Source organism: Mesoplodon densirostris, chromosome 20 (assembly GCF_025265405.1).
Source record: "Mesoplodon densirostris isolate mMesDen1 chromosome 20, mMesDen1 primary haplotype, whole genome shotgun sequence".
Lineage (NCBI taxonomy): Eukaryota > Metazoa > Chordata > Mammalia > Artiodactyla > Ziphiidae > Mesoplodon > Mesoplodon densirostris.
Window position 1 is genome coordinate 29,290,469 of NC_082680.1, and position 13,778 is coordinate 29,304,246.

At 53.2% G+C, this 13,778-nt stretch overlaps 2 protein-coding genes across 2 annotated transcripts in view; one reads left to right on the forward strand and one right to left on the reverse strand.

Moving 5' to 3' along the window:
- ADRB3 (adrenoceptor beta 3) lies at window positions 1-9,486 on the reverse strand. Its single transcript, XM_060085860.1, has 3 exons — window positions 9,433-9,486; window positions 9,216-9,350; window positions 1-876 (listed from the first exon to the last, which is right to left on the reverse strand). Exons 1-3 carry the CDS (start codon window positions 9,484-9,486, stop codon window positions 1-3), a joined length of 1,065 nt encoding a protein of 354 aa, XP_059941843.1.
- EIF4EBP1 (eukaryotic translation initiation factor 4E binding protein 1) overlaps window positions 9,404-13,778 on the forward strand; it is a 21,981-nt gene continuing 17,606 nt past the window's right edge. The window contains exon 1 of the mRNA XM_060086139.1: window positions 9,404-9,632. Within this exon, the coding sequence (XP_059942122.1) occupies window positions 9,485-9,632 (148 nt within the window). The 5' untranslated portion in view covers window positions 9,404-9,484. The remainder of the gene's footprint in view (window positions 9,633-13,778) is intronic.

Below are 13,778 nucleotides of genomic sequence, written 5' to 3' on the forward strand. Positions count from 1 at the left end.
TCAGGGCCGCAGGGGCGGGGAGGCAGCGGCGAGGTGCTCCTCGGGCCGGCAGCGGCCCAGCAGGCGGCGGAAGGCGCTGCGAAAGTTAGGGCTGCGGCAGTGGATGAGCGGGTTGAAGGCAGAGTTGGCACAGCCTAGCCAGTTAAGGGCAAGGAAAGCCGGGCCGGGCACTAGAGAGGGGCCCCCGCGCAGCACGTTGACTACAAAGAAGGGCAACCAGCAGAGAGTGAAGGTTCCCATGATGAGCCCCAAGGGGAGCAGGGCGCGGTGTTCCCGCAGAGGCAGAAGGCGCGCCGGCCGCCGGCCGTAGGAGGACACCCCTGCGGGCCAGGCGCACGGCCCCGACGGGGCGGGGCACAGGGAGCAAGACGGAGCCCGCGGAGACTCTTCTGGCGGGAAGCAGCCCAGCTCCCGGCGCAGCAAGGGCAGCTGGCGCGTAGCCACCGCGAAAACTCGCGCGTAGACGAAGAGCATCACCGGGAGCGGAAGGTAGAAGGAGACGGAGGAGGAGAGCGGCGCGTAGGGCATGTTGGAGGCGAAGGCGCAGCGGCGCGGATTGGAGTGGCAACGCTGCGCCTCGGCGTCGGCCCCGACGTGCCACCATTTGCTCATGATGGGCGCAAACGACACCGCGGCGGACACGACCCACACCGGGACCACTGCTGCCCGGGTTCGGCGTTTGGTGACCAGCGCGCCGTAGCGCAGCGGGTCGGTCACGGCCAGGTAGCGGTCCACCGCCAGGGCGCACAGGGGTTCCATGCTGGCGGTCACACACAGCACGCCCACCGAGGTCCACAGCTCGCAACCAGTGGCGCCCAGGAGCCAGTGGCCGGTCAGCGCCAACGCGGCGCCCCGCGGCACTACCAGGAGCCCCACCTTGTAGTACAAGTAAGAAACTACATTTTTAATCTTATTAAATTGTAATTAATTTAATTTAAATAGTCATATGTGGATAGTGCAGATCTAGAGGAACCTCTCTTTGTAAATACACTCATGAACAAACATAAAGAGCAGGGGAAAAGCAGAATCATAATCTCTAACAAAGGAAAAAGCACTAAGATATGACAAGTCACTTAAAATTGAGCTTAAAACCTCACTCCTTAAATTTGCACCAATATTACACGATGCTCTGGTTTCATTTTACTTGGTGGTCTATGCATGCTATTTTTTAAAAACTCACCTTTGGCAATACAAAAGAAGGAACAAATAACAGGCTTCAGGGATCCAGATGGAAGTTACTAACCGGCTATAGAGTTAGTTTAGAGAAAGAACACTGCAGGGGTTTGTTTTGTTTTGGTTACTGATATATCTCCATTGCCTTGAATATTCCCGGGCAAAGAAGTCTCTCAGTAAAAATTTGCTGAGTGGCCTCAAGGACAGACTGTCAAAGGAACTGATCTAATTAAAAAGAAATGTTTGCAGGGGGAGGACCACTAGAGGGCGCGCCAGCCCAGCAGCCAAGAGGCTGGGGAACAAAGGCGGGGAGGCTCTTGGGGTTCCCCTAGCGCTTCCCACGCTCTGGGGTGGCTTCAGAAGAGTAAACCCCGCCACCCCCTCCCATCACCCCTTATGTCTTCCTTTCCTTTTTATTCGTCTGAACGTTTTCTCGTGTGTACAAGCCAACCCACTGACCCCGAGTTCAGGATGGCCAGCCATCTATGGGCAGTGCAAGGCCCCCAGCCCCGGGACGCTTAATAAATGTCACATTTTGCGCCTCAAATAAAGGAAATGGAGAGTCACAGGCAGAAGCCCAGGCCGGGAAATCAGGAGGCGGGCTTCTAGACAGTTCTTTACACTCACTGGAAACCCACCAGGTCCCAAAGGTTGTGCTACACATTTTAACCCAGGTAGATAGTGTTACCTCCATTTTACAGATGAGAAAATTGCATTTCAGAGTGATTGGCAAAGGTTACATAGATCGTAAGTGGATTGTGAACCCGGGACGTTTTCTTTACAAAACCCATGGAATTAACACTGTGTCATCATCTTTGAGCTCACAGATGTCGCTACTGAAGGCACTGCTTTCTGTGGGATCCAGTGAGGCTGGAGACTGAAAGTTGGGGTTCAGTTGGAGTCAGGGGAGGGGAAAGAGAGGGAGTTGCATTTCAGCCCTTCCTGGGGAGCTGAAGGAAGGCACGGTCAGCACTCAGAGGGGCGGGGTGGACCCACCCTTGGCAAAAATCTTCAAGGTTCCTTCTGCTATGGAATGAATGTTTGTGTCTAGCCCCAGATTCATGCATGTAGGATGGTTACCCCTGCAATGGGATGGTTGGGGGTTTTATTGGTTTTTTTTTTTTTTGGCCACACTGTGGCATCTTAGTTGCCCAACCAGGGATCAAACCTGCGCCCCCTGTGGTGGAGTGCAGAATCTTAACTACTGGACCACCAGGGAGGTCCTGGGATGGTGTTTAGAGCTGGGGGCTTTGGGGAGGTTAGAGTTAGGTTTAGATGGGGTCCTGAGGGTGGGCTCCCCTCCCACCATGGAGTTGGTGACCCTATAAAAAGAGAGGAGTGGCCAGAGTTCTCTCTCCCCACCACCGTGTGAGGACTGAGAAGGCACTGTCTGCAAACCAGGAAGAGGGGTCTCACCAGGAACCACACCTGCCAGCACCTTGATCTTGGACTCGCAAGCTTCCGGAACTGAGAAATCAGTGTCTGTTGTTTACGCCGCCCAGTCTGTGGTGTTGGACACCACCCTTGCCTCCACTGTATCCTTTCTGTGCTTTGGGACGGCTTCCCCCTCTCCTCACATCAAGACTAGCTCCCAGATAAAGATCCCACCTATTTCACAAGCTTCTCAGCTCATCTGAAGCACCTGAGGTTTGGGAATCACAGGGGTGGTGATGGAATGTATGGGCTTTGGACCAAGCAGGTTTTAAAAATATCTAAATGTGTTGGGCTTCCCTGGTGGCGCAGTGGTTGAGAGTCCGCCTGCCGATGCAGGGGACACGGGTTCGCGTGCCCCGATCCGGGAAGATCCCACATGCCGCAGAGCAGCTGGGCCCGTGAGCCATGGCCGCTGAGCCTGCGCGTCCGGAGCCTGTGCTCCGCAGCGGAAGAGGCCACAGCAGTGAGAGGCCCGCGTACCGCAAAAAAAAAAAAAAAAAAATCTAAATGTGGGCTGTGGCATGGGCAGCCTAACCCCCTACCCCCCCAAGCCCCATGTGTGAATTAGGAATACTTGTTATACTTGTCCTACAAGGTCCTGGGGCCATTTATCAGTCTTGTCAATGTCAGACCCCTCACATGCGGGTCAGGCACAGAGCAAGAACACAGGCACAGAGCAAGAACACAGGGAGTGTCCGTTTCCTTTCCTCCTTGCTTGTGGTATCATGAATGTGAAGGTCACTTTACAGTTAGCAGAACCTTGAGCTCAGGACAGAAAGCTTTTTAAAAACCTGGGATTTCAGGCATCAACCTGTGAGTGGAGGAGATACTTGGGGGTCGGGGAGGACATTTGGGGACTGAGGATCTTGAACATAAGGGTGAAACCGTGCAACTCAGATTGGGACTTGAACCCATGTTCTTTTAACTGAGGTCACACACCTGGTCTCAGGACTTAATGAAGCTCAGGTTCTTGATGTCTCATCGCAGAAAGAATTCAGTGAGAGACAAAGTGATATGTGAGGAGTGGATTTATTTAGAGAGAAACACACTCCACAGAGTGTGGGCCATCTCAGAAGATGAGAGTGGCCCCAGGGTACGAGGTTGTCAGCTTTTATAGGAGTGAGTAATTTCATAGGCCAATGAGTGGGAGGAGTGTTCCAGCTATTTTGGGGAAGGGGCGGGGATTTCCAGAAATTGGGCCACAGCCCACTTTTTGACCTTTATGGTCAGCCTTGGAAATGTCATGGCACCTGTGGGTATGTCATTTAGCTTGCTGATGTGTTACAGTGAGCATATACTGAGGCTCAAGGCTTGGACCTATTTGGTTCTAATCAGTTTATGCCATGTCCTCGAGCTCTGTTATTCTTTTAAAGGTTGTGCCCTGCCCCCTTCCCTCCTGTTTCAAGGGGACTGGGGACACAGGTCACCGCTCTCACCCCAAAGCAAGAAGAGTGCATTGTGAGGCTCAACACACATATATATACACAAACTCACGCACTTGCTCAGGACCTGGATTCGCTCTGGGCTACTCCACACACACCCCTCCCAATTTCCCCTCTACTTGCTGTGCTGGAATCTTCTGTTGCCCCTGCTTGGTGCCCCAGGAGGTTGGCCCACAGGGCAACATCAGTGGGCTCCCTTGTCCTCTGTCTTCTGGCTGGACTGGGCCATCAAGGAGCCTGGCAGCAGAGCCAAGGGCAGGAGGCCAGAGAGGGTGAGTTTCTACCTTCCAGCTCTTTCCCTGTGCCCAGCCAGGATGGCAGGTGACAGCTCCTGTGAGGCCTCTCCCTCTCTACCTCTCTCTGTCTCTCTGTCTCTCTGTCTCTGAATTCCAGTAAACACCTTCCTCACTCCTTCAGGCCCAATTCTGGCCCCAGGCACCACGATTTCCCTTTTGGTTTTCCAACCTCCTGCCCTCAACTTTGTAGATCATCCCTTTACTAAACTCTCCTCAAATTACCTGACTTAAGTGACCCTGACCGACACGTCCCTGAAGGCTGGTTAGGGCCAAGGATCTGGCCTCCCGCTGGCCCCTGGTGACCGCAGTGCCACTCTTCCTCAGTTGCCACCAAAGGCTCTCACCTGTTCTGCTCTCCGGGCCAACACACAATACCTTCTACACCTGTGAGGCCCCATCTCAGGTGGACACACCAGGGTCATCCGTAGGAGGGCCCCCCAGGCAAACCGCCCTGCCTAGAGGTCAACACGCCCACTCCCTCCAGCACCCTTGCATTGTTTCCACAGTGGGAAGATAACGATTCCCAAGGAATTAAGCCCAACAATCTGTTCTTGAAGTCCAGGTAAAGACTGTAGACCCTGCTCTGAGCCATTAAAACTTTTTTTGCAAACTCTAAGCCCGAAACTACACTCAAACATTAAATTCATTATTGGAAATCCTTCACATCAGCTCATGTGTCCTGTCACCATGGCCCCGTGTTCTTTAGAGGCTCTTGTGCCCTCTTATACGACAAGTGATTCCTAACCTCCCTGCCCCAGATGGAGATGCAACCGTTTACAAAAGAGCTGTTTAAAACAAACAAACAAACAAGCTCACAGATACAGAGAGTACAGATTGGTGGTGTCAGAGGCAGGGGGTGGGGATTAGGAGAAATGGGTGAAGGAGGTCCAAAGGTACCAAAAAAAAAAAAAGACGTTAAAGAAAATAGGCAGAACTTCTGTGGCAGTCCAGTGGTTAAGACTCTGCGCTTCCACTGCAGGGGGCACGAGTTGGATCCCTGGTTGGGGAACTAAGATCCTGCATGCCACATGGTGTGGCCAAAAAAAAAAAAAAAAAAAAAGTATACAAAAGAAAACAGGGAGATTCTCCACTGACTAGAGGATAACAGAGGATCGTTGAAAAGAAAGAGCTCTTAGCGTAAGAAGTAGCCTTGCCGTTGAGTTTATCGGAGGCAAAGCAGCGCTAAGAGTCACGAGTACACAAAAGGGCTGAATGCTGGGGGGCCCGGAGACACGGCATGAAGGTGTGTGTCAGCCAGCCATCAGCTCGGGTTTGCAAGCAGGGCCATCCAAAAATGAAATAGGAGAGAGACAGTATGAGGAGACAGATGGCCAGACAGGATCAGGATGGACAAGGGCCACGGAGGCACTCACAGAGTCCACCAGGCAGTGATGCTACAGATGTGTCTGGAATGGAAACCACAGCTCCATGAAGAAAGGCTGCATCTACATCTGGGGCGGTAAGTATAGAAGAGGAGCCCAGAATCCCTTATTGTACAAGAAAGCACAGTAGCCTGCAAAGACCACTGGGGGGTTGGCAACAGGACACGCCAGCTAATAGGAAGGAGTCCCAGTGGTGAACCAGGAGCACTTTCAGCATCAGATAACATTAGGAATGGATTCAAACAAACAAACACACCGGCTCACTTCTCTCTCACTGCCTCCCCTACACTCCCTGGCTTCCACTGGAGTGTGATTCCTCCCTGATTCTGGAAGCCTTTCTCCTCTTGTGGCCCCTGCTCCATCCTCCCCAGGCAGCCACTCCCAGGACCCTCTCCCAGCACTGCTTCCCCACCCTGGTCCAGCTCGGCACAGCCTTGTTGAGATGGACTCTAGGGAGGGCCAGTGCCCACTTAGGGCTGTTCTTAATTTCCCCTGATATTATTTGTTAACCTCACAGAGCATTTCATACTGCAAGGACTGGGCCTGTGTGCCTGCTTGCTACTCAGAGAAATTCCACTTCCTTCAACTGATAAGATGGGACCCTTGCCCCTCCCTGTCTACGGGTCAAGTAGAGCAAGATGGGATGGAAACTGTCCTACCCGCCGTGTCCTCCTTAAACTATCCTTGGCTCTCTCTGTTTTCTTTCTTTTGACCTTCCCTTGCTCGAAGGGAAGACAGAAATAAGTAAGTTCGGCTCTTAGTAGAAGCACCCAAAAGTATTCCAAGTGGCCTTTGTCAAGAGTGAGAGTAAACCCACGGTCCCTTCCTGTAGGAGCTGATACTTGATTACAAGTCTTCCTATGAATGAGTCCCTGCTCCGTAAAGAGGCAGAAATCACCATAGGTGAAATGTCTGGGCAGGAAGTAGAATTCAGCAGTTTGTCAAAGACATAAAATGGGGCTTCCCTGGTGGCGCAGTGGTTGAGAGTCCGCCTACCGATGCAGGGGAGACGGGTTCGTGCCCCGGTCTGGGAAGATCCCACATGCCGCAGAGCAGCTGGGCCCATGAGCCATGGCCGCTGGGCCTGTGCGTCCGGGGCCTGCGCATCCAGGGCCTGTGCTCCGCAACGGGAGAGGCCACAATAGTGAAAGGCCCGCATACCGCAAAAAAAAAAAAAAAGACATAAAATGTCAATGCTGAGGGTCCTCAGAGATGTTCAAACACACCCCCCTCATCTGACAGACGCTGAAACAAAGATGCTGAAAAAAAGGCCCAGAGAAGGAAATAGCTCTTCAGTCTGGTCCAGGACTCAAGAGTTATGTGGTGGCAGCCTCAGGCCCAGGCTGGTTCTTCCCATATCCATGGCCCCGCCCTTTGGCTCCCCTGCAGTCCTCAGACTCCCCTCAGCTTCCCTTGGCAGCCCTCTCGCTCAGGTCATTTTGAGTGTGGAGTTTTCTAAGCAGGCCCCTTCCCTAGAAACTCTGCTCTAACCAAACAAGCAGGTCTGATAAGGAACAAAACAAACCTTTTCAAAACAGTCCCACCCAAGGGAGGGGGATGGGCCACTTTGTTTTCTTGTGTGGTGAGAACAGGGCTGGCCTGGAAGGGAGGCAAGACTGCGTCCTGGTCCTGCCTCAGGCGTTTCACAGCTGTGTGATCTTAAGCAAACCCCCGTTCCTCTCTGGGCCTTTGTTTTTTGTTGGTTGGTTGGTTGGTTTTGTTTTTTAATAAGATGGAGATAACTATTGTCCTGGATGACCTATAAAGTACCTGGCCAGAGCTAACATTTGATGATTCCATAGTTTTCTGGGAGGATAGTTTTGAGATCTTTAGTATTGCTTTCATACCACCTCATTCTACAGCAGCACTATCCAATAGAAACATACTATGAGCCATATGGATATGTGTGTGTGTGTATATATATACATATATATTTCTTCTAGTCCCATCAAAAAAAAATAAAAAGCAGGTGAAGTTAATTTTAATAATAGATTTTACTTAGCCCTATATATTCAAAATATTATGTCATCATGTAATTAGTACCAAACAAATTATTGAGATATATTACATTATTTTTTTCATACTAAGTCTTTGAAATCCAGTGTGTATTTGTGATTGTGGACTAACCACACTCCAAGTGCTCAGTGGGCACTTGTGGCCACTGGCTACCATGCTGGACAGCATAGGCCTAGGGTTTAGCTCAGGAGTGACCAAACCCAACCAGTCTTCCTACCTCAGGCCTTACCCTCCTGTAGTCCATTATAAAAAGAACATTGTGTCACTCCCCAGCTTAAAAGATGTCTGATATCTCCTGCTCTTGGAAGACAAGGTCTGCACACCCTGTCATGATTTAAAAGACCCTCCACGGGCTTCCCTGGTGGCGCAGTGGTTAAGAATCCGCCTGCCAATGCAGGGGACATGGGTTTGAGCCCTGGTCCGGGAAGATCCCACATGCCGTGGAGCAACTAAGCCCGTGCGCCACAACTACTGAGCCTGCGCTCTAGAGCCCGCGAGCCACAACTACTGAGCCCATGCGCCACAACTACTGAAGCCCGTGCGCCTAGAACCCGTGCTCCACAGCAAGAGGAGCCACCGCAATAAGCCCGCGCACCACAATCAAGAGTAGCCCGCGCTCGCCCCAACTAGAGAAAGCCCGCGCGCAGCAACCAAGACCCAACGCAGCCAAAAATAATAAATAAATAATTTTTAAAAAGAAATGCATAATAAAAGACCCTTCACAATCCAGCCCTAATTTCCCTTTTAAACTTTTCTCTCTCCTCTTCCCTTCCAAAAGGTGGCCACCACAGGCTTTTCTGTCCTCCACTTGGGGATCTCCTTGAGGATTCGTTCCTTCCTTCGTTCATTCAAGAAGCACCTACTAAACGTCAGGCAGCCTCAGGGGGGACGGACCCAACTCAAAGGGCGTAAGGCACCTTCTCTGACCGACTCTTACCCCTCCCCACACGCCCGCCCCACCGAGGTCCAATCTCTCGAAGCCCCACCTCGCTCCAGGTTTACCCCTCGTCGTCGTCACCCAGCTGGGTGGTTTGTCCGCATGTCCTTCTCCCACAGCCTCCAGAGCAAGGAATGTGCATTCTTGGCGCTTTCTTCCACGCCTGCCATATCACGTATGTTCAATAAACCGATGAATGACCAACCAACCAATCCCCACTTTCTCATCTGAGGAACTAGAGCACGAAACAGGGAGGGTTGAGGGGACCTTCAGGCCTGATGTCCCAGTATTGAAACTAGCCTTCTCACAGAGGGCCGGATGGGCTAGGATCCCCGCACAGCCTGAGACGCGCCCCCGACCCAGCAAGGCATTAACCTAGGCAAGCTTCCCGACCACCAACCCCACCCGACCCGTCCCTGCCGGCGTGTCAGCTGGGGACCCGAAAAGAATAGGGGCGTGTCAGAGGGGGACCCGAAAGGAACAGGGGCGTGGGCACTGGGGACCCGAAAGTAATAGGGGTGTGGCCGCGAGGTACCCGAAAGGAACAGGGGCGGGGCGCGGGCTTCGGCGCGCAGGAGCGGGTGAGTAAGAGGCCTCCGACCCAGCGCTGGGGAGGAACCGCAGAGCCCTCGGCCCGGGGGAGGTGGGTGTGGCGGCGGCGCGGGAGGGACTACAAATCCCAGGGGGCGTCACCCCGAGAGGCGGAAGGGGCGGTCTCGGGCGGGGCGGGCCCGAGCGAGACTGAGCGAGACCAGAGGGGTGCAAGGGCCCCGCTCCGGCTGCGGGCGGAGCGTGCGGGAGACCATGTCCAGCGGCAGCAGCAGCTGCAGCCAGACCCCAAGCCGGGCCATCCCCGCCACTCGCCGGGTGGTCCTCGGCGAAGGCGTGCACCTGCCGCCCGGGGACTACAGCACCACCCCCGGCGGCACGCTCTTCAGCACCACCCCGGGAGGTAGGCATGGGCTTGGGGGTCGCCGCGCGCCCGCTCCGGGTGCGGGCGGTGTGGAGAACGGACTGGGCAGAGCTGGAGGGCTCGGGAACCGCCAGCTGGACGTGGCGACCGGGCTCTGGGGCGCGGCGACTGGGAAGAACGGATACGGGGCATCAGGGAGGCGGTGAGGGTCACGGAGGTGGCCGCGCGGGGGGCCGCCTTCCATAGCCCGCCCTCTGGGTGCGAACTCCAGAGCCGCGGCTGCAAATGCCACCACATTAGTTTCCTTCTTTCTGGGAGAGACAGCTGAGTCCTCTCACCCAAACAAACGCACGCTTCCAGGACTGCCACATGCCAAGGTGTCCTGCCCCTTGTGGGTGCTGGGGGCAGTTCTGAGGCGGCATAGGGTGGGGTCAGGGTGACCCACGAACCAAGAAGAAGCCGGGTCTGGGGTTTTTATGGGATAGGTTGTTGGCGTCACTGCCTCTTGCAGAGCCCTTTTTCCTTACCGAGGCACCCCCAGCTTTGGGCTGAGGGCGCTCGCCTGCTCTAGCAGTGCCTCGGCGACATGGGTGGCAGATCGCCCTTTTACGCGTGTGGTTCTCAGCGAAGCGACCTGGGGCCGCGGGCAGCGCTGTTCAGGAATAACATGTTCTTCTGTCCGGGGGGAGGGGAGGGAACCGTGTGACCTCCCTGAGAATGGACGAGGAAGAGGAAGCTGAGCTGGCGCGGGTGGGGGCCCGCCTTGGGCTGCCCTCGGGAGCCTGGCGTTCCCTCCCAGCCCCGGAGTCCCGGCGCACGGGCTCTGATGAAACCTGCCCGCGCGTTTGCATGATGAAACCCTCGTGCTCACCACTTCCCTCTCGTCTTCGCGCTGTTCTCACCCGCTTCTGCCCTTCTCCCCTCCCCTTACACCCTCTCCCACCGCTCCTTCCCAAACTACTCGAAAAACGCCGCAGATTCTGGCGCTCCGCTGAGACCCACGGGTGGGGGCGGACGCGCGCGGGCGGGGCTGCAGCCTCGTCGCCTGCCAGCGTCGAGGCCACATGCTTATTTTCTCAGGCAGCTGTCCCGCCACCAGCGAGCACAGCCAGATCCGAGGCCCGGAGCTGTTTGATCCAAAACATACAATGTTAGAGCTGCTAGCGATCTTAGGTGTTCCTTATTCTATGGAACGCGGCGCTGAGGCCCCAAATACGTGCAGGGTCACACCGTTTTCACAGGTTGGAGAAGAAATAGCAGCCAAGCATAGAGGGGAGAAATGCTTCCTCATCTATTAAAAATGATCCAAGGAAACGTTCCCAGCGACCCTTCCTACCACTCTTTGACTCAAATTCTCTTTCCATGCTGCAACTTACATAGTCCATGCTGTTCTGCTTTTTCTGTGTCATGATGTGTCTACCGGGACTTTTCTGGACAATTTTGGGGCTCCTCCAAGTGAGGGTGTGACCCTGTGCTTGATCTGTTCAGGGTGGGCACTGAGGCAGGCCTGAAGGCTCAGGTGGCCCTATTTTGCACCTTTGTTGCTAGATGGGGTGGGTCAGATTGGAAGCAATAGCCAGGGGTGCTGTTGAGAGGGAACTCCCACTTCTCACTTTGCACTGGGAAATAGGGGTTTGGGACAGACTTCAGCCAATCTTCCTCCTTTTGAAGGTCTTCAGGTGAGAGAGAGAAGGGGCGTCAGAGTGTAACTTAGTTTCTGAGGCCAACAGGAAGGAAGCTAGCAGTGCCCGGAGCCTAAAGCCAGGTCTTTCTTGTCTGGGGTGTCCAGCCGGGGAGGCACAGCTCACAGTCCATAACCTGGAGGATCCAGGCTTGCCTCTGCCTCAGCCAAGTCGTGGAGTCTTCCTCCAAAGCCCACTTCAGCCCAACCCTTTGCCGCCGCTTTGCCCAGGGCAGAGGAGCTTGACCTAATGAGAAAAGGTCATTCCTGGCCCCCTTCTCCTTCAGTCTGGAGTGCTGTTTCTCAGTCTTCGATGTGCGTACGAATTACCTGGGGACCTCATTTCAATGCAGATTCTGATTCTGTAGGTTGGCGGTAGGGCCTAAGATTCTGCATTTCTAACTAGCTTCCAGTGATTGGTGTAAGTACCACACTCCGAGTACCCAGGAATTAGTGGAATGTGACAGCCCTCAGCGTTTCAGTCCTCTGCGGTCTGACCAAAAGTGATGCTTCTATCCAGGTAAACTTCTCTTGAGGTTGGGTTTGGCATCCATCTTTAAACCAGGGTCTGGAGAGTCAGGCTTTTGACAGAGTCTTCCTGGGTGGGAAGTGTCAGGAGCTACTGGAGTAAAGTGTCTGCTGGTCACTCTTGCTGGGAACAGCACTGCAGTGCTTGTCCCTGGGGCAGAATGAGAGCAGACGATCTGAGCCATCTCCATTCCTATGACTCACTTTGCTCTCCATGGTCATTAACCCTACACAGGCTGAGCCACTGATCTGAAGTTAGGTATCTGGAGAACTTAAGAGAAATTTACTTCAGGGAGTGTCACAGATGAATATTTGAGTCTGTGGAGTCTTGTGGGTTTTTTTTTTAATTTTTTTGAAGTATAGTTGATTTACAGTGTGTTAATTTCTGCTGTACGGCAAAGTGATTCAGTTATACATATATATTCCTTTTCATATTCTTTTCCATTAGGGTTTTTTTTTTTTTCTTTTTTGGCCATGCTCTGTGGCATGAGGGACCTTAGTTCCCTGACCAGGGATCGAACCTGTGCCCCCTGCCTTGGAAGCACAGAGTCCTATTCACTGGACTGCCAGGGACGTCCCTCCATTAGGGTCTATCACAGCATACTGAATATAGTTCCCTGTGCTCTACAGTAGGACCTTGTTGTTTATCCATTCTCTATATATTAGAATAGTTTGCATCTGCTAATCCCAAACTCCCAGTCCTTCCCTTCCCCACCACCCCTTTCCCTTAGCAACAAGTCTGTTCTCTATATCTGTGAAGTCTTAAACATCTCCAGTAACACCATAAACCAGCAGAACCTTTGAGTGGGTCAGATACCTTCATCCACCCTTCCCCCACCAACCTCTACGTTCCCAGTTCCTTACTGGATGTTTGACCCCAAAGCTATAGGGGTTGTTGCTTGGGTGGTAGTCATTCCTAAGCCCTGGACCTGCATAAGGTTAATCAGAGGTATGCAGGTAGGACTGCAGGTGTTACTGGCACCCTATTTGGTTAGACAAACAAAGTCTGTGCCCAGGAAGCTTACCTTGGGCCAGCTCCCAGGTCTGGCTATGGAACAGACAGTGCCGGGAAGACGGGGAGGTGGACTGGGCACTGAAACCAGGGTACAGCCAGTGTCCCCAGGCCTTAGTCACATTGTCTCTTTTTAAAAAAAATAAATTTATTTATTTTATTTATTTATTTTTGGCCGCGTTGGGTCTTCGTTGCTGCGCACAGGCTTTCTCTAGTTGCGGCGAGCAAGGGGCTACTCTTTGTTGCGGTGCGCTGGCTTCTCATTGCGTTGGCTTCTCTTGTTGCGGAGCACTGACTCTAGGCACGCGGGCTCAGTAGTTGTGGCTCTCGGGCTCTAGAGCGCGGGCTCAGTAGTTGTGGCGCACGGGCTTAGTTGCTCCGCGGCATGTGGGATCTTCCTGGATCAGGGATCGAACCCGTGTCCCCTGTATTAGCAGGCGGATTCTTAACCACTGCGCCACCAGCGAAGTCCACATTGTCTCTTTATTACAGGTTAAAAGAACTTGACATTAAGGCAAGGAGGGAACTGTAATGGGCCTCCTTTTACACTGACCTGAGCTTCCTTTTAAAGCGTTTGGAACATTCCACACTATGTGCCTCATTAAAGACTTTGACGAGGACCCTGGTGTAGAGCATCCCAGACTCCCTCCAATGCCCATGGCCTCCCTGTTCTTAAGGCCTTTATGGCATGGGAAGACAGTGTGACCTCGAGGGCTTGCGTTGCAAGTTAGAAAGATGAAGTCGCACCTGAAATAGAATTATAAGCATCAGAATTTTATCTATAGACTGAAGCAATTAGACAGACACCCCATGCCACCCCTGAGAACCTGTATGATATTAAGTGAGAATTGCCTGCTCTAAGTAGTTGGCTGGTAGGCCTTACCTTCTAATAATGCAGACACAGCTGTTGGATTTGAATTGCCTTCAGAAGCTTACGTATTTTTTTCCTCAAAGGTGGCAGGGC